We start from the raw sequence: 19,306 nt of genomic DNA, 5'->3' as shown, positions 1-19,306 counted from the left end.
CCCATTCATGGTAAGTCTAGCCTTTTTTCTTTGATGGTGGAAAATTCAATTCTGAACTCCTGAAATAGTATTCCATGTTTCTGATTCTTGGCTGTGATTTCAAAAGAGAGGGGGCTCTAGTGGGGCAACATATACTTGAATCTCTCTGATTTCAAAAGAGAGGGGGCTCTAGTGGGGCAACATATACTTGAATCTCTTTGATTTCTCACTTTTTTTTAATGCATTTCATTACTATTAGTCTCTTTCGTATGTGTTTTTTTAGTTTTCAATATTTTATGGTGTTTTGGTTTGATCAATAGAGTTTTGGGTTATTAATTTGCGGAAGGAAAACTTTAAACTGACCTTGTATTGGGATCACAAAATTGGTTAAAAAGACCAAAATCAACAATTCGTGGGTGAAAAGTATATTTAGATTTTGATACTGTTTAAATGGACAAAAATGTAAAAATAGTCAGGATGTAAACAGTTTTATCCTATCCATTTTTAAATATTTTTTCTTATTTTTAATTTATATCAGGATGCATCCAGTTTCATCCTTACTATTTTTTAAGTTTAAGGCAGGATGAATCCAGTTTCATCCTTGCTATTTTTTTGGTGTCCATTTCACCCATAATAATTTTTACTCGTCCATTTTCCATATTGGGATCCCAGGACTTGTCTCCTACGGGACAACCCGTCGGACACGTCCTCGGTCAGTCTGGAATACCCTGTCTGCACGCTGTTCCCCTTGTGAACAGGGGCTAAAAAAACCACGAGCCCTTATTCTAAGGGGGAACTTTCCTGGGTCATTGGAGACAACCCGTGGTATTATTGGTTAGTTTGTATTGTATTATTGTTGGACTGCAGTAATGGTAGCTGCAGGGGGATGCTTTATTGGAGTATATGGGTGTGATTATATACAAACTTAAAAAGAAGATTACACAAACAGTAGTGATGGTCATAGTAAAACCAGTTTCTTTGCCTCACAAACTTTTGTTGAAGTGCTACTGTCAAGAACTAACAATTATTCTGCACTCTCGATCCATTCTCTACTGGGACGATTAAATGGCACAATCTTAATAACAAAATTGTAAGAAATAGGTCCAGTTCTTAGAATTTTTACATGACAGGAACAACTTCACAAAGTCATTTGGTCAACAAAACAAAATCACAATCACAATCACATTTAAGATTACAAACTAGAGTAAGAAACTAAAACCTCATTCTTACAGAATATGATTACATATATTTGTCAATTGGAGGTGCAGATACACTCATCAGACTTCTACAGGGAAGAACTGCCAACAGGGAATGAGAACTTTCTTATAAGGTTTAAAAAACTCCCGTTACTTAGGGTTTTACATTGATCGTCGATCTTATGATCTAACGGATGATTTGTATGTTGAGACTGCCCGTATTTGTTTGACCAACATATCTTTCATAGACGCATATGACTGTGGGTTCGATAAGCGTGGAGGTTGTTTCTTTAAACCATTATCCGAGTATATTCAACTATGTTCAATCTACTGCATCCATCGAAGCAGAGAAATCTGTTTAATTTTCTGACCATGTTTTTCGATTGGGAAGTCGATGAATAGACCTTGGTTTTCATTAGACGAGCAGAAGCACCACCCCCATCATTCATGAGTAATCAGAAAAGGGCCTTACCAGACACTGACTATTTTCATTAGTTCGAACACAGGTGTGCACAATCTGAATTCTGCGTCTAGGACATAGTAACAGAAAGCATGATTTTATTCGTGGGACGGTTGGTTTTGCAACTTAAATCGGTGTGAAATGGGATTACATATGGGGAAAACATGATCCTTGCGAAGAGAATCAGCTGCAACGAATCTTAAGTTCAAAAGAGCAAGGAAGGATTGCATGCTGAGGTGAACAGAACATAGTTACAGAAAAGCAAGACGTGAAGCAAATCCAAAAATTAAAACATCGAACGAGAAGTGGTAGGATTATCCACCAGTTTAGAAGCATGTTTACTTAAACAAGAACTACAGCTGACAATATAAAGATCAGTTCCTGTCAGAATCCCTCCCCCTAGTGTACCCAAAAAACCTCAAAAAATAGACATTACCACAATCTTACCGTGTTTTTATTATTCTCTGCAAAATTCTAGAGCACTTGATATCCTCACATTCTCTTTTTTACTCCAATCACCGTATTTCTGGTTACCTTTTCAGACAACATTTGCTGCATTAGTAGCATACAACACTGTGTTTCTTATTTCTACGTTTGACTTGGATTCGGTGTGTGGTCAGCGGGGTATAACAGGCCAAGGAATTGAAAGAATCAAAGAATGATGCCGAAGAAAAAGGAGTAAGAGATTGGTAATAATTGGCTGTTTTTTGGCAGGGTAGGAGTGTATGATTTACGTTACGAAATATGGTGATGGTACTGCACAACATGTAGGGGGCTCATGTGAAGGATGCTCATCTGAGATAGGGTAGCAATTTCTTTGAGAGTCGTCTTTTTGGTTGGTCTCTTCATTTCTTGTGCACATTAAAGATTTTGGATGCCCACTTGAGCTGTTGGATCCCATAAACCACTTGACAAAAGAGTAGGCTTGGGGATTTTGATATGATGATGAACAACAATTAGCGTGGATTTTCTTAGTTGTAGTTTACTTTCTCAAATGATTCACGAGTAAGAACGTGAGTATTTGGTACCAGAAGTGCTGGTTTAGGCTTATTTAAACGCATAATTCACCACAAGATCTTTAAAACTTAAAACTTTTGATGGTCCTTGTAAGATGAGAGGATTAGCCTCTTGACAAGAAAAGCTGTTGGATAATCTAAATTTTGGGTTCATTAGCATGTAAAATGTTAGGCAGCAAGATCCATCGGAATCCACGAAATGAAACAGCATATTAGATGATTCAACAATAACATCAGAAAACAATAACATTGTACATGAGATATTTTCTTCACAATTTTAGATGGAAAAATCAATATGAGAAGAAAATGCAGATGCCATCATCATCATCGGCTCCTCCTGATCCTTCAAATCTAGATCAGCAAGCTGAAAGGTTTATATTTTCCTTCGAAGTAGTGTAAAAAGATCCACCAAATATTTGATAAATTTCGCTGGATCTCATCTTGGAACATTATCATATATCCTTTAGCCCCGGTCAATGTTGGGTTCTACTTCCCTTGAGAGGAGAAATCATTATGCTGAGGTTGTTTATGATGCCTTTAGAAACTCTCCCATGGATTTGTAGCAGAGATCTGTGGCTGTTGTTTTTTAGGGTTCGGGGATTTACTTGAGGAACTAGTTAGTGGGTGGGGACTGGGGAGGAGAACTGCTTTTTCTTATAAAGGCGCGGACAGCTTTAGGGTTATGATCTAACGGATGATGAGCATGTTGAGACTGACCAACTTATCTTTGATGGACGGCCGTTCATTTTGAATTACCATTAGCTCTGAGTAAAAGTCATTAGGTTCCTTCTTATTGTGAGTTCCCGGCACGTTAGCCAGCCATTAAGTTGTTATGTCTTAATATAGGACCACGAGTGTGTGTGTATAAATAGCAGTAATGCTTGTCCTTGTACCCGCTTATGATCCCAATGCTAGAGAGCATTGCTTTATAAATAGCGAAAAAGTGTTATGTTTTCAATCATTTTTGTCATGCTGAAATGAGGATGTAATAACTAAGCTGGTTACTTGTTAGTTTGTGCATACTCCATTTCAGACTGGTAATTGTATTCCATTAAGCCTATTGATAAATAATGTAGAACAATAAGTGTTACTGTACCTTGTTGAAAAGTTATGATTTGCTAAATGAACAGAAGTGAAAAGAATGTAACAGCAAGAAGCATGTGTACTTATAGATGAGCTAGCTGCAGCTTCAAATTAAGGACTGCAGAAAAGGAGTACACTGTAGCAAAGAGGGGAACATGTAACAACTGAAGGCAGAGCGCAAATTCTGATGGAACAAATTCAGCAAAGATATCAATTCAGATGTTAACAGCTTGAAGATACAGAAGTAATATATTTACAACATAAAATGTTGTTACCTCTATACTCTCACGTAAATAGGGAATGATCAGCGAGTGAACTACATCAGGCAAAAAAATGAGGAGAGAGAGTGTCAGAGAGGAAATTTCTGAAAATCTCAGTCAGATAGAATCAAAAACTTTTGGATTCTCATCTCAAACTTTAGGTAATCAATCAGGTTTCAAGATGATTGAAAGAGGACCAAGAGGATTAAACTTCAAAATCATCTTCTCAAAACAGATTGGATTATGGATTAGCAAAGTTATGGGAGAAATTTTTACAGCCAAAGTCAAATCGGAATAAATGGTCCAATAGACTCATTGAGAAACTTCAGAATTCAAGAGGAGAGTTCACTAAGATTGACAGAACAGATGTTAACAGAGCTCATAATAAGGCGTTGTATATTCCAAAAGGGAAGGAAACCAATGATTCAATGCCGTGCTTTCAACCGAATAATGATGCTGAATGGGGTAGTTGTTGGAAACCAATGAAATCAAGAGATGGATTAATGAGGATGTCACTATAGATTCTAGATCATTTTTTTTTAGCTCAACACTGGATTAGAATCAAAGGACTCCCAGTACAGATGTGGTCCAAAAAGAATTTTGATCTTATCGGAGAAAAAATTGGGGGGTTGATCGGAATAGGGCAGAAAGGAATTCATCGGTGTGCAGATTAAGAATTAAACTATGACATTGAGAGAATCAATGGAATTCACAACATGGTGGATTTAATAATGGAAGCAACAACAAATATTGGTGCAAACTTTGGAGGTGATGAAGATAAATCCAGGGCTCTTTATACGGAGATAGTAGCAAGGAATATATCTTCGGTAGAAGAGAGAAACAAGACAGTGGAAAGAGTATCCGAGAAGACTATCCAAATACTGGATACAATTGAAAATACCATAGAGAGACATATGGTCAAGTAGCAAAAAAAAAAAGAAGAAGAGCTGACAAAGAAAATAGATGCTTATACTATAATGGAGGAAACCACAGCATTGTCAGAACATCAGTTTAGTGAAAGAGCTGAATGGAGAGCAAATTTAAAACAGATCAATTTAGATAATGCAAGGAAATGGTTGGCTAGAGCAAAAACTCAAGATTTTAAAGAAGGAGATGCAAACACAAAGTACTTTCATACTCTAGCTAATGGGAGAAGAAGAAGGAATACAATACAGAAATTGGTGATTAATGGAGAAGATAATTTTAGTCACGATGATATCAAAGAGGAAATCTCAAACTATTTCTCCAGCTTATTTCAGGACAAGCATCAAACAAGGCCACAAATGAATGAAGAGTTTTTCACAAAAAATCACTGAAGAGGAGAAAGTGGAAATAGAGAAAGAAATAACAGTTGATGAAGTCTAGATGGTAATCAAACATTTTAAGAACAACAAATCACCTGGCCCATATGGGTACAATATGGAATTTTATAAAGTAGCTTGGGAGATGATAAAAGAAGATGTTATGGCAGTAATAAAAGAATTTGAGAAGGAACAGAAGCTAGATTGGAGAACAAATGTGTCCTTCATAAGTCTAATTCCAAAGAAAGAGCAAGTAGGCACTCCTCAAGACTTCAGGCCAATAAGCCTGGTAAGTAGTATATACAAAGTCATATCAAAGGTGCTAGCTCAGAGATTCAAGAAGATTATACCAAAACTAATTTCATAAAATCAAGGGGGTTTCATTGCAGATAAACAAATTTTGGATGGAATTTTAATTGCAGGGGAGTTGATTGATTCCAGATTCAAATAAAAACAACCAGGAATCCTATGCAAGTTAGATATTCAAAAAGCATTCAACAATGTGAGTTGGAAAACTATAAGTAATGTGCTAAAATGCTCAGGCTTTGGAGAGAAGTGGATTAATTGGATGATGTGGTGTGTATCTTCTGCACAACATTCAATCCTAGTTAATGGAAGCTCAACTGCAAGGTTTAAACCACAAAAAGGGATCTGACAGGGAGACCCACTCTCTCCCTTTCTCTTTATACTAGTGGCAGAAATTTTTACAAAATTGATGAATAATGCAGTCTAGCTCAATATGATCTCTGGTTTCTCAATAAATTCAGTTCAGATTTCTCACCCGCAGTACGCTGATGATACTCTAGTATTCTTAAATGCTAATGAAGATGAAGCTGAAAATCTGGTTATGATTTTACAAATCTTTGAAGCTATCACTGGATTGAAGGTGAATTTCAATAAAAGCTCGGTGATAAGTATAGGAGCAGATGCCAAAATTGAAGCCATTGCAGTAATACTAAACTGCAAGATAGAGAAGCTCCCTCTCAAGTATCTTGGAATGTCAGTTGGAGCTCAAACTAGAAATGCTGCAATTTGGGATGTAGTGATTGAAAAATTCCAAAAGAAGTTAGCACCATGGAAGAGAAAATTTTTTACCAAAGCAGGAAGATTATTGCTCATCAAAACAACACTTTCAAGCCTTCCCATATATTACATGTCAATCTTTCAGATGCCTGTTATGGTAGAACAAAAGCTCAATCAAATAATAAGAAGATTTCCGTGGGGTGCAACAACAGAGAGAAAAAGAATAAATTGGGTTGCTTGGGAAAGAGCTTGCAGACCAAAGAATCTTGGTGGTTTGGTTATTAGAAATCTAAAACTCACCAATAAAGCATTGATGGACAAGTGGTCATGGAGATTTGCAAAAGAAAAGAAACAATTATGGAGAAGAATAATACAAGAAAAGATGCAGACTCAGAGCAAAGCTCTATGGGTGAAAGATTCAAATAAATCCCAGGGCAGAGGAATGTGGAAGAATATACAAAAACAAAAACAGATAGTGGAGCAGCTCCCTATAACACAGATCAACAAAGGAGATACAATTATGTTTTGGTGGGATTGCTGGACAGGAACTCAATCTCTGAAGCTTCAATATCCAAACATTTACAACCTCTCAACAAGCAAAAATGGCACTGTCAAAGACATGATACACAATAATGCTTGGAATTTGAAACTTAGAAGAAATCTGACTCAACAAGAAATTCCAGAAATGCTGGCATTGTTTGCATTTTTAGGTACTCCCCCAACACTTAATGATGAAGAAGAAGACGATCTAGTGTGCACAGCGACTGGAGGTTTTAATGCAAAAATTTGTTACAATTGGATGATGGAACAAATTCCATCAACACATCCTACAGTTCCACATCATGTATCTGGATTCAAGCAGTGCCTCCAAAAGTACAGTTCTTTGTCTGGACAGCAGCTCAGAATTCAATTCCTACAACTGATAACTTGGTAAGAAGGGTTTGTCAAATACAAAATCTTACATGTGCTTTGTGCAACCAAGTACCAGAAACAGTAGATCATATTCTTTTACATTGCAATTACTCTCATGCTATATGGAATTATTTCCTTGGAGGATACAACGTAAAATAGGTTCAAGCTGGTTCATTGTCATTGCAGCTACAAGCATGGAAATATAGGAGAGGAAGGAACAGAGGTCGCAAACTCTGGCCACTGATTATATTTGCAGTATGCTGGGCAATTTGGAACAAGAAAAATAGACGAGTAATGGCGCATAAAAGGCCCAAGTCAGAGAGAGAAACAATAATCGAGATTAAACATTTGATATATGTATGGGGAGGAAAGCATAACATGTTCAAGTATATTTTTTTTAGAGAACTAATCACTCACTGGAAAGTGATTATTGATATGAGATAAGATGTAATATCTAAAATGGGTGCTTACAGCCTTATTACATTTTCTTTTTAATACATCAACCTTTTAAATCAAAAAAAAAAAGTAAATAGGGAATGATTTTGGAAACAAAACTAAATCGGGGAAACATCTGTGTAAATAGCTTCAACATATAAGGAGAACAACATTTTGATCCAAGGTTCTATCAAGCACCAAAATAAATATGTATGGAATGGTAGTATCAAATAAAAATTGTACTATTTGTAGTAGCAAATAAGGTGTACAAAGAATTTTTTTCTCTCTCATCAAAAAAGAAAAACAAAATCTCGACAATTGAAATGTAAGCTCCGAACTGATCTTTCTATGTTCAAATATGAATGAATCCTAAAAACTTAAATACCAAAAGTAAGATCTCTGCAAATATATATTCAGCTCACTACAATGAAACAAAATCACATTCACATCAACATTGCAAATTGTGACCAATGGATTAGAGACTAGATTAGAAAACACAATTACATTGTATATGAGAAAATACAAACTAGATTAGAAAACACAATTACATTGTTCTTCTCGTGATCCTTCAGATCTACATCAACAAGTTCTTGTTTATCTCCTTGTTCATTTCTTCCAATGTAGTGGCAAAAAGATCAAAGAAATTCAGTTCTCTCTGATAAATATCTCTGCAAGTCCATGCTGGATGCTTCTTGCACTGAGAATCAGATAAAGAACTTCACTTCGCTAGGATAAACTCATATCATTTTTTTGGGAGGAGAAATCATTATGCTAAAACATTGAGGATGTTGATGATGATTTTATATAATATTCCATGGATTTGCAGGGATGATGAAGTAGATCTGCTGAGAGTTTTTTTCTTTGTTTTACATTGAGGAACCAGTGATTTGGGAGAAAACTTCTTCTTATAAAGGCTGAGAGATTTAGGGTTACAATTGTGATCGTTGATTATTATTTTTTGGGAATTTTAAGAAAATGCCACACTTTCATTATCCGGTTTAATAAAGTGCCACGGTTTTTTCAATATTAATTAAATGCCACAACTGTTAGCGTTCCCGCCAGGGCCCATACACTTGGTCTTTTTCGTTGACTCGGTCAAAAAAATCTGTCACGAGTTACATATTTACCCTTGAAAACCCTATTATACTAATCACGGGTTCACCATCTTTATCACCGGTAAACAAAAAAGAAAAAAAAAACAGCCTGCCTCTCTTCCTCTCTTCTGGTGCTGCTGCCCGTATAGGTTCTCCATGAACGAGTTTAGAAGATTGGGAGTACTAAGAGGGGAAATTTGATATAGTGATGAATTAAGGAGACAAATTTTGTGATTAGGTTTAATTAAGATTTCTATTGTTGTTTCAATTTGATTGATGGATTTGGTGATTACTGTTAGGGTTCTTAAATCGAAAGCAAGAAAACCCAGGGTTAGGTGATCGTTGGTGGTCATGATAAGCTTTCATTGGCTATTTGCTAACATGAATGGTATTTGTCAATTGGTAATTATTGTTACAACCAGATTTTGATTTATGGGTACAAACGTGAATGCTTAGGTGCCTGATTGTGTTTCCCATTTTCTCATCCCCATTTACTCCGTAAGAAATGATCAGTTCAAAACTATAGTATATGTTTGGTTTTTGCGCAACAATCTCATGAACCATTCCTTATTAGTTCTTTGTATGGATTTTTATTTTTCTGTCTGTATCACCTTTATTCATTAGGATTATTTGTTGATTGATAGAAACAGTAGCAGTTGACACCCTTTCATCACCACAAATACGCTTGGAATGTGTTTGACGGAATTCCCAAGCAAGTTCTCTTTCTTCACCAACTTCAACTCTCCAACTATTTGCAGCGAGCAACAAGACCCGAATCTGTTTATTCTAGCTCGGTGATTCCAGTGGGTTTGATCAATTGAATTACTACAATTTGTTGGTTTTTTTTATAAAATTTTTGGGCAAGAAGATAAACAGCAGCAGTGAATTGAGTGATGATTCAAAACTGAGTCGCCATCACAACTCGGTTGTAAAACTGAGTCACTATCACAACTCGGTCCTAATAAGACTATTTTGGGGGTTTAATTGTCTTTTAACATGGTAGATTAACAGCCAGGTGCGCATTAACGGTCGTCAACCGTTTTTTTGAAAAAACCTGGACGGAAAAGTCAAATGAATGGCATTTTATTAATTTTGAAAAAACAGTGGCACTTTCTTAAACATGAAATTAAAAGTGTGGCACTTTATTAAAATCCCCTTATTTTTTTTTGTCTGATTCAACGGACGAGGATTTGCATTTTGAGACCGTCGATTTTTTTTCTAGATTTTAATTGCCAAGATTTTGGGGAAGCATAGAGATGCAAACGAGAGTTACCGGATCGCATAAACTACTTGACAAAACGGTGGGATTTGGAAATTTTTTTTCTTTTTTTTTGAGAAATGGTTAGGATAGATTAATTAGGTGCCGAGGAGGCACAAAGGAATTAATTGCACTACATAAAGACGCTAGAGCAGAGAGTTTCATAGTTGCAATGACTAGAAAACTCTCAAAGACATACACCAAGGTTTAAAAATTCGTATCCCTAAAATGCATCTTTCCAACACCAAACTAAATCCTCAAAAAACAGGCCCCCAAACTCCTTGCCAAGCAAACCCCACTGGTATAGCAAAGCTCACCAGATTGTTGAGGTAAGTGATTCCATATGAATTGGTGTCTCTCATTTGGGGTACACATAACTGCAATGAAGTAGAATATGGTTGGTGGTCTCTTCTTGTTGGTTGCAAACTAGATGCCTCCTTGTCAAGTTGTCTAGGGTTGGGGTTTTGATGTTGTGATCCATAATGATGTGGAATTTTTCGATATATAGTTTGTTTTCTTAAATGATTCATGAGTAAAACGGGGACAATTTTAGGCGTTTTTAATCTCATCAAGAACTAACAACAATGAAGAAAGTAGTTGATTTCGGCTGCCATTTTGCTTAAAACTGGAGTTGGCAAATGCAGTTTTCAATTGGGTTTCTGTTGTTCTTTCATCTTCTTGTTTTTCTTCGGTTTTAAGCAAAATACTGAAATTATGAGCGGTTCTCTTCTTTCCTTCAAATAGATCAACATACAACTGCTGGTATTTGCCTAAGCTTGAGAAACCCTTTCTTCTCCGCCTTGCTAGCAGATGAACAAATTGTGAAAGGACACAAAATTTCTTCTCTGCCCCAACGCAACTTATATTTTGTAGAATCTGAAAAAGGGACTCCGAAGCTTTTGCAACCGACACAAAACTGCATTCATAGTTAATGAATTTGGCGAATAAGATAAGACAACGTAACTTACACAAACTTAGCAATATTTCACATAAAGACATGTTAAGAAAGTCTCTGTTTGGACATTCAGATCATCATGTAGAATTTGACCCATTTATTTGCTCAACTAGTTGTAATTGATACAATAAGCAGGACTAGTGATGAATATAGATTTACAAACTAGGGTAGAAACTAAAATAAAAACATCAGAAAAAGATTACATTATGTTTTGCTTCAAACTAGTGTAGAAAGATCTTCCGGATGTCACTGGTAGCTGAGAAGTAGGTATCAGAAATTTTAATTCCCTGAGAGGAGAAATCATCATGCTGAGGTTGCTTATAATGCTTTTAGAAACTCTGCCATGGATTTATAGTAGAGATCTGTTGCTGTTGTTTCTTAGGGTTAGGGACAGAAGAGGAGAGAGATTCAGGAAAACTATTTCTTCTTATAAAGGCTCGGAGAGCTTTAGGGTTATGATCTAACGGATGATGAGCATGTTGAGACGGACCAACTTATCTTTGATAGACGGCCGTGATTGTGTGTTTGTACACGTTCACTTTCAAGTTTCAACCATTAGCTCCGAGTCAAACTCTTGCTCAAATCCAACTAAATGTTAAGGGCCATTTTTATTTAATCTTTGCACTTGATGAATCTTAGCATCGAGATATAGAAAATCAGTTAAAATTCCGACCAAGTTCTTCAAGTTTACTACTGCTCTATAGTTCCTTCTTATTGTGAATTCCCGACACCTTAGCCAGCCATTGAGCTGTTATGTTTTAATATAGGACGTATAAATAGCGAAAAAGTGATACATTTTCAATCATTTTTGTCATGCTGAAATGAGGATGTGGTATACGTTATTAGTTTGTGCATACTTCATTCAGATTGGTAATAAAGTTGTATTGAGATTGACAAAGATATCAAGTTAATATTCCGGCCAGTTCCGTCCGTTCAATTGCTTTTAAAGTTTTATTTGTATGGAAAAAATGGTATTTTTGCCTTCAAAAGCTTTCTTCATTTCAATAATGATTAGTTGAGTATTATTACATGATCTACAACATATAAACATTACTTGGAAGACGATTAACTCTAAGCTAGATGCTTGATTTTCTTCTTACTCTAAGCTACATAAGAAGAAAATCTGCTTCTACTCTCAAAAATCATTACATTTTTTTTGCAACAAATTACAGCCGAAACAAAGTTCAATCAAGCATTATCCACTACACAACAGCATGGCAGCAAGAAGCACATGTACTTAAGAGAACCATTGACTGCTAAATGAACTGAAGTTGAAAAGAAGAATAAGAGCAAGAAGCATGGATACTTAAAGATGAGCTAGATGCAGCTTCAATTCAATGACTGCAAAAAAAAAAGCATACACTGCAGCTCAGAGGATAGAAACATTAAGAGGGAAACATGGAAAAACTGAAGGCAAAACGCAAACCACGTACCATTAACTATAAAAGATCATTTGAACAATCACTAAAAGTATGAATGACTTCGCAAATGACTTCCAAAAGTATGAATGACTCGCATTTTTAGTAGTTCAGCCTTTCGTAAAATCACTAACCCACTCCCACACATAAAAGCAACCATGTGTTGGATTAACTTCAACATAGAAGTCACTAACAAGCTGGTTAGGACAAGATTAGGAAATTGATGTAATCCTAAGGGAATTAGAAGTCATCTAGTTCTAAGAAAAAGAAAGACATGTAATAAGGTAATAGGACTAGGAAAAGGAATTCATAGTTCTATATATATATGATAACCAAAGTTGTGGTTGATCATATGAGCAAGATTAGAGCTTGTGTTTAGTTTTGAGAGATTTTCTAAACATCAATAAAGAGAGTTGTCTTTATATAATCTAAGTTTCATCTTGCAGTTGCTATTAATTGGTATCAGAGCTTGTTTCTGAGCCATGGAAAACGAAACCACCATTGTGGGTGCAAAACAGTTCACGCCACCATCAATACAAGTTCCAATCCTCAACGCCACAAACTACACAGTATGGGCCATGAGAATGAAAGTACTGATGAAAATCTATAAAGTTTGGGAAACAATTGATCCTGGTACATTGGACCCAGACAAAAACAATGTTTCCATTGGATTACTCTTTCAAGCAATACCAGAATGTCTTGTTCTACAAGTTGGTGAACATGAAACTTCAAAGAAAATTTAGGATGCAATAAAGGCACGTAATCTCGGAGCTGATCGAGTTAAAGAAGCCCGTCTGCAAACCTTAATGTCTGAATTTGAAAGAATGAAGATGAAAGACACTGATACAATTGATAGCTTTGCAGGAAAGCTATCAGAAATAGCCTCAAAAGCTGCGTCACTTGGACAATCCATTGATGAAGATAAACTGGTAAAGAATTTTTTCAATAGTTTACCAAGATCCAAGTATATTCATATCATAGCCTCTCTCGAACAAGTTTTAGATTTAAAGAAGACTAGCTATGAAGATATAATTGGAAGACTGAAAGCATATGAAGAGAGAATCCTTGATGAAGAAAACAATGGAGAAACTCAAGGAAAACTCTTGTACACAAACTCTTACCAACAAAACTCTGCGACAATAGGAAGAGGTCGTGGAAGAGGTGGTAGAGTAAACAAAGGCCGAGGAAAGGGAGGAAGGTTTAACTCACAAGATAGAACAACAAGTCAGAATGATCAAAACCAAGGGAAAGAAAAGAAGGATAGATAAAACATTATTTGTTACAGATGTGATAAACCAGGACACTTCTCCTCTGTATGCCCTGAAAGAATACAAAAGATGGAAGAAGCAAACAAGAATGAAACAAGGGAAGTAGATACTTCCCTTTTCATGCACGAAGTTGTATTCTTAAACGAAGGGAAACTAATACCAAAGAACTACGAATCAAAGGATGGAGAAGAAGGAATCTGGTATTTAGATAATGGAGCCAGCAATCACATGACTGGTAAGAGACATTACTTTTCTGAACTCAATGAGAAAATCAAAGGACAAGTGAAGTTTGGGGATGGATATTCTATAGAAATTGAAGGGAAAGGATCAATTCTATTTCAGAGAAAGACCGGAGAACAGAAGCTTGTCACAAACATCTACTTCGTCACAAACTTACAAAGCAACATTCTAAGATTAGGACAAGCTACATAAGTTGGATGTGATGTTAGAATGCGACAATATTATCTAACAGTTCATGACCCAAGTGGAAGACTTTTAGTTAGAGTCTCACGCTCACAGAATAGACTCTACAAGATAAGTCTCATGATTGGAAGGCCATTGTGCCTGAATATGAGACTGGAAGATCAGACATGGAAGCGGCACGCAAGGTTAGGACACATAAGTTTCAGAACCTTAAAAACTATGTCTCAGAACAAGATGGTTCGAGGGATACCACAACAAAACGGAGTGGTGGAGAGGAGAAACAGGACTCTAATGGATATGACAAGAAGTTATTTAAAGTCTATGCAGGTACCTAATTATCTATGGGGAGAAGTTGTACGACACTCCACATACCTAATAAACAGGATACCTACGAAAGCTCTGAAAGACATGACTCCATATGAAAGTTTGCGAAAGAGAAAACCAAACATAGATCATTTAAGAGTGATTGGTTGCAAAACATACGCAAAAGTTGATTCTGCAACTCTTAAGAAACTTGATGATCGATCTCAGACTCTTGTGAATCTAGGAATTGAGCATGGATCCAAAGCTTACAGATTATTCAATACAACAACGAAAAGAGTGATAGTGAGTCGAGATGTGGTGTTCGATGAAAAAGCAAACTGGAACTGGAAAGAAACTAATGATGGACCAAGTAGGGATCCAGGAATGTTTCACATGAGATGGGGTCAAGTAATTGATGAAGACGAAGGACCCATAATCATCAATACCAATGGAAACAATGATGTTAATCAAGAAGAAGAAGAGAATAATGAAAACACTGAGAATAACGAAGAAGTAGAAGAAGAAGAAGAAGAAGAGGATTTCGATGAAATAACTCAACCCATTCCACTGCAAAAATCAACAACACAGACTCAAAAACCACAGTATCTGGAGGATTATGTTCTTCAAGCAGCAGAGGAATGTGAGACATTATTGTTTTCCATTAATAATGAACCAAGAAACTTTAAGGAAGCAAAGCTTTCGCATAAATGGATACAAGCATGTAGAGAAGAAATTATTTCAATCAACAGAAACAAGACTTGGTTTCTAGTTGATAAGCCAGGTGGGGTAACAGTGATTGGTCTCAAGTGGATCTTCAAGGTTAAAAGAAATGTTGATGGAACTATTAACAAATATAAGGCAAGACTTGTATCTAAGGGATACGTTCAAGAATCAGGTATATACTTCGATGAAGTTTTTGCACCAGTTGCTAGAATTGAAACAATATGCTTATTAATTGCAGAGGCAGCATGAAACTCATGGGAAATTCACCACTTAGACGTTAAGACAGCATTCTTACATGGTGAATTGCGAGAAGATATGTATGTAGAACAACCAGAAGGTTTTGAAGTAAAAAGACAAGAGCATAAGGCTTATAAGTTATCAAAATCTCTATATGGTCTAAGACAAGCTCCTCGAGCATGGAATACAAATTTAGATCAAATCTTAAGAGAAATCAGATTTGTTAAGTGCTCTGAAGAAACATCAGTATACAGAAGAGAAGAAAAGGGAACGCTTCTTGTGATTGCAGTCTATGTAGATGATCTATTTTTGACTGGCAACTCCCTTAAGGTGATCAATGAGTTCAAGAGAGAAATGTCATCAAAGTTTGAGATGTCAGACCTCGGAAAACTCACTTATTACCTTGGCATAGAAGTCCATCAAGGAGTAGATGGGATTCAGATTAAACAAGAAGCTTATGCAAGGAGAATTCTGAAAGAAGCAGGACTTGAAACTTGTAATCCAACTAAGATACCAATGGAGTTTGGACTTAAAATTTCAAAGGCACCAGAAGAAACTGAGATTGATCCAACGAGTTATAGAAGAAATGTTGGATGCCTAAGATACTTATTACACACAAGACTAGATTTGGCTTTCTCTGTGGGAGTAGCAAGCCGTTATATGCAGAGTCCACGCAAGTCTCATGGTGATGTAATAAAGCAGATATTGAGATATCTAAGAGGAACAATCAGTTGTGGATTGAAGTATGGTCGAGGAGGATCAAAAGGAATTGTTGGGTATAGTGACAGCAGTCATAATATTGACCAAGATGATGGAAAAGGTACAACTGGTCATATATTTTATCTAGGTGAAGCACCTATTACATGGTGTTCACAGAAGCAAGACACTGTAGCCCTCTCATCCTGTGAAGCTGAGTTTATGGACGCAACAGAAGCAGCTAAACAATCAATATGGCTTCAAGAACTATTGAGTGAAATCAAAGGAAGAGAACCAGAACAAGTTCTCATCAAGATTGATAATAAGTCTGCAATTGCACTCACTAAAAATCCAGTGTTTCATGGGAAGACGAAACACATTCACAAAAGGTATCATTTCATATGATAATGTATCGAGAAGGAGATTATCAATGTTGAACACATACCAGGAACTGAGCAGAAAGCAGATATATTGACAAAGGCATTAGCTCGGATCAAGTTTGAAGAAATGAGACAACTGATTGGAGTACAAGATATGTCACGGGTAAGGTTGAAGCTTAACAGGGAGAATGTTGGATTAACTTCAACATATAAGTCACTAACAAGCTGGTTAGGACAAGATTAGGAAATTGATATAATCCTAAGGGAATTAGAAGTCATCTAGTTCTAAGAAAAAGAAAGACATGTAATAAGGTAATAGGACTAGGAAAAGGAATTCATAGTTCTATATATATATGATCACCAAAGTTGTGGTTGATCATATGAGCAAGATTAGAGCTTGTGTTTAGTTTTGAGAGATTTTCTAAACATCAATAAAGAGAGTTTTCTTTATATAAGCTAAGTTTCATCTTGCAGTTTCCATTACCATGTACATGTGTTTTTAACTTGGTTCAAAACATTTCCCTGGTCATACTAATATCTTTATACTGTCACGTAAGTATGGAATGATTTTGGGAACAAAACTAAATGAACGACAAAGTAGCTTTAAGATATAAAGAGATAACAACATTTGAACCCTTGCAAGTCTTCTTTATAGGTAATTGGTAAGCATTATCATCACTTGTCTTTATTTTTTTTTGATCCAAAGTTCTATCAAGCACCAAAATGAATATGCATGTAATGTAACTATCAAATAAGTAACTAACACTTATAGATCTAAATTGTACTGTTTGTAGTAGCAAATAATGTCTACAAAGAAATTTTAACGTAAGCTCTGAAATGATCTTTCTACGTGCAGATACGAATACACCCTAAAAACAAATTCCAACTAAAACAAACTGAATACACTGAAAAAATTAAAGATTCTCTAATTCAATGATTACCAAAGTTCTCTGCAAACACCTCCCACAATCGAACACCCAATAATGTTGGTTTTAAGTTTGTAACGTCACTAGTCCATTACTGATCTGTTTGGGATGTAAATCAGCAACATCAGTGTTACTGCTGAGGTTGAAGTCGAAATTGAAGCTGAATCTTGAATCTCTGCTATGAAATCAAACCAAAATATGAATGTCAGTGTTTTGGGAAAGACAGCGAAATCAAACTCCATTATTTTACAGATCAGATCTTACAGGAAGAAAGGAAGATGGACGATACATAGATGGAATAAAGAAAACTACATAGATTTGAGAGGATAAGTCATTATAACAAGAAAATGAAATCAAAAATACCATTGTTTTACAAATCTTACCAGAAGAAACAGGATGAGCTCTCATATGCTACAAGAAGATTGTAACTACATAAATTTGAGAGGATAAGTCATTATAACAACAATATCAAAGATCTTTGTCTTTCTTATATTTGATCTCTAAGTGCAAGGGGTTCACATATAAAACTCAAACTCCCATCGTAACTCCCCATCTTATTTTAGAATCGGCAAGCTGAACTTCGGGTACTGGTTTTCCAATCAACGCCGCCTCACTCTGGTGGTCTACAATTTCAGTCTCTTCCCTTGTCTAAAACTTCATCTACTTGAATCTTAGGGTTTCGTTTGCTTTTATATAAAGATGCAATCCCTTGAGATCATTTCAATGGACAATTGTTTGCATCCCAGTGAGGAGGAGGAGGCCCTATTATTTGTGTGCAAGTTTGATTTGATTCTCATTTTTATTTGATTTTTATTTGGTTTTCATTTGATTCTCATTTAAGTTTCATTTGATTCTCATTTGAATTTGGTTTTCATTTGATTCTCATTTGAGTTTCATTTCTGTTTGATTTCAGATTTAGTCAGATTCTGTCAGGCCATACAGCCAATCTGAATCTATTTTTGTTTATATTAAGATTTACATCTATGACTGATTAAAGACAGTCATAAAATTTTTACCGTTAAAATCGGTCGTTGATATAAGATTTTCAACGACCCCCAGAGACACGTCATAGTTGAAAAAGATGCTCAAACAGCGACCCTTTCTTCGACCGACAAAGCAAGTCATAGATACGAGTTAAATGACTTGCTTTGTCGGTCGCGAAACTGCTGATTTCCACTAGTGGTAGTGCTAACAAACCAAGTGTAAATCCTATTGGACATACATGATTAATTTGTCACAAAGCATAATGAGAAGAAAGAAGTCTTAAAGGATAAAGACTCGCCTTGTGGCGCGAGGTTTCTCACAAAGACCTGGAAATGTTCTCTTGTAATGAACGTTATAGCGTTCCGCTACTTAGTTATCTTGGTAATTTCAAAAGGACTTGAAATGCAGCATATGTATGTGGTTGTTACGAATCTATAAAAGAATCAAGAGATAACAGATATTTACAAATGTACTTGATAGCCTTTTGTTTCCCAAATCAAGTGACTATAAACCACAGAGTGCGTTTACAGGTAGATATAACGCTCACTTATAGATTGAAGAAATCATGCGGATGTGTTATACCCGTCTAAGTAACTATTTGATTTTGAGGAGATAGACAAGTAAGTTATTTTCATTGCATATTAACAAGAAAGTTCCTGATTTGGATTTGTAGATATCTATGTCGATGATACAGACATGATGGGTAATCTTGATGTAATAAGAGACCTTAAAAGCTATTTGAAATCGGAATATGATTCAATCTCTAAAACCTACGTTTAATAAAACTGTGTAGTTCAGAAAAACCCTAATTTTTAACAGCGTCGAAAAACCTACGTTTTGAGAATTTCAACCGTTGGATTATGCTATATTTTTGGTATGTTTTTTATATTGTTCTTAGTGAGATACTGTAAAAATTTCATAAAGATCCAGCCATGGAAATAATCAAAAGTAAGTGATATTTCCAACTGTGTCCACA

General features: G+C 35.8%; 1 protein-coding gene across 1 annotated transcript; it reads left to right on the top strand.

The window, feature by feature from the left end:
- Nucleotides 1–5,359: 5,359 nt before the first annotated feature.
- On the top strand, nucleotides 5,360–7,474 carry LOC113337403. Its single transcript, XM_026583085.1, has 3 exons — nucleotides 5,360–5,584; nucleotides 6,068–7,248; nucleotides 7,417–7,474. Exons 1-3 carry the CDS (start codon nucleotides 5,360–5,362, stop codon nucleotides 7,472–7,474), a joined length of 1,464 nt encoding a protein of 487 aa, XP_026438870.1.
- Nucleotides 7,475–19,306: the final 11,832 nt, after the last annotated feature.

The sequence above is a fragment of the Papaver somniferum genome, unplaced genomic scaffold (assembly GCF_003573695.1).
Source record: "Papaver somniferum cultivar HN1 unplaced genomic scaffold, ASM357369v1 unplaced-scaffold_16, whole genome shotgun sequence".
In the NCBI taxonomy this organism is placed as follows: Eukaryota; Viridiplantae; Streptophyta; class Magnoliopsida; order Ranunculales; family Papaveraceae; genus Papaver; species Papaver somniferum.
Note: the sequence above shows the minus strand (reverse complement) of the source record. Positions and strands in the feature narration are given on the sequence as shown.

Coding starts and splice junctions, on each gene's coding strand:
- LOC113337403 (XM_026583085.1), top strand. CDS start 5,360: ATGGTAATCAAACATTTTAAGAACAACAAATCACCTGGCCCATATGGG. Junction 5,585..6,067: donor ACTTCAGGCCAATAAGCCTG/GTAAGTAGTATA, acceptor AATTCAGTTCAG/ATTTCTCACCCGCAGTACGC. Junction 7,249..7,416: donor TTCCTACAACTGATAACTTG/GTAAGAAGGGTT, acceptor TTGTCATTGCAG/CTACAAGCATGGAAATATAG.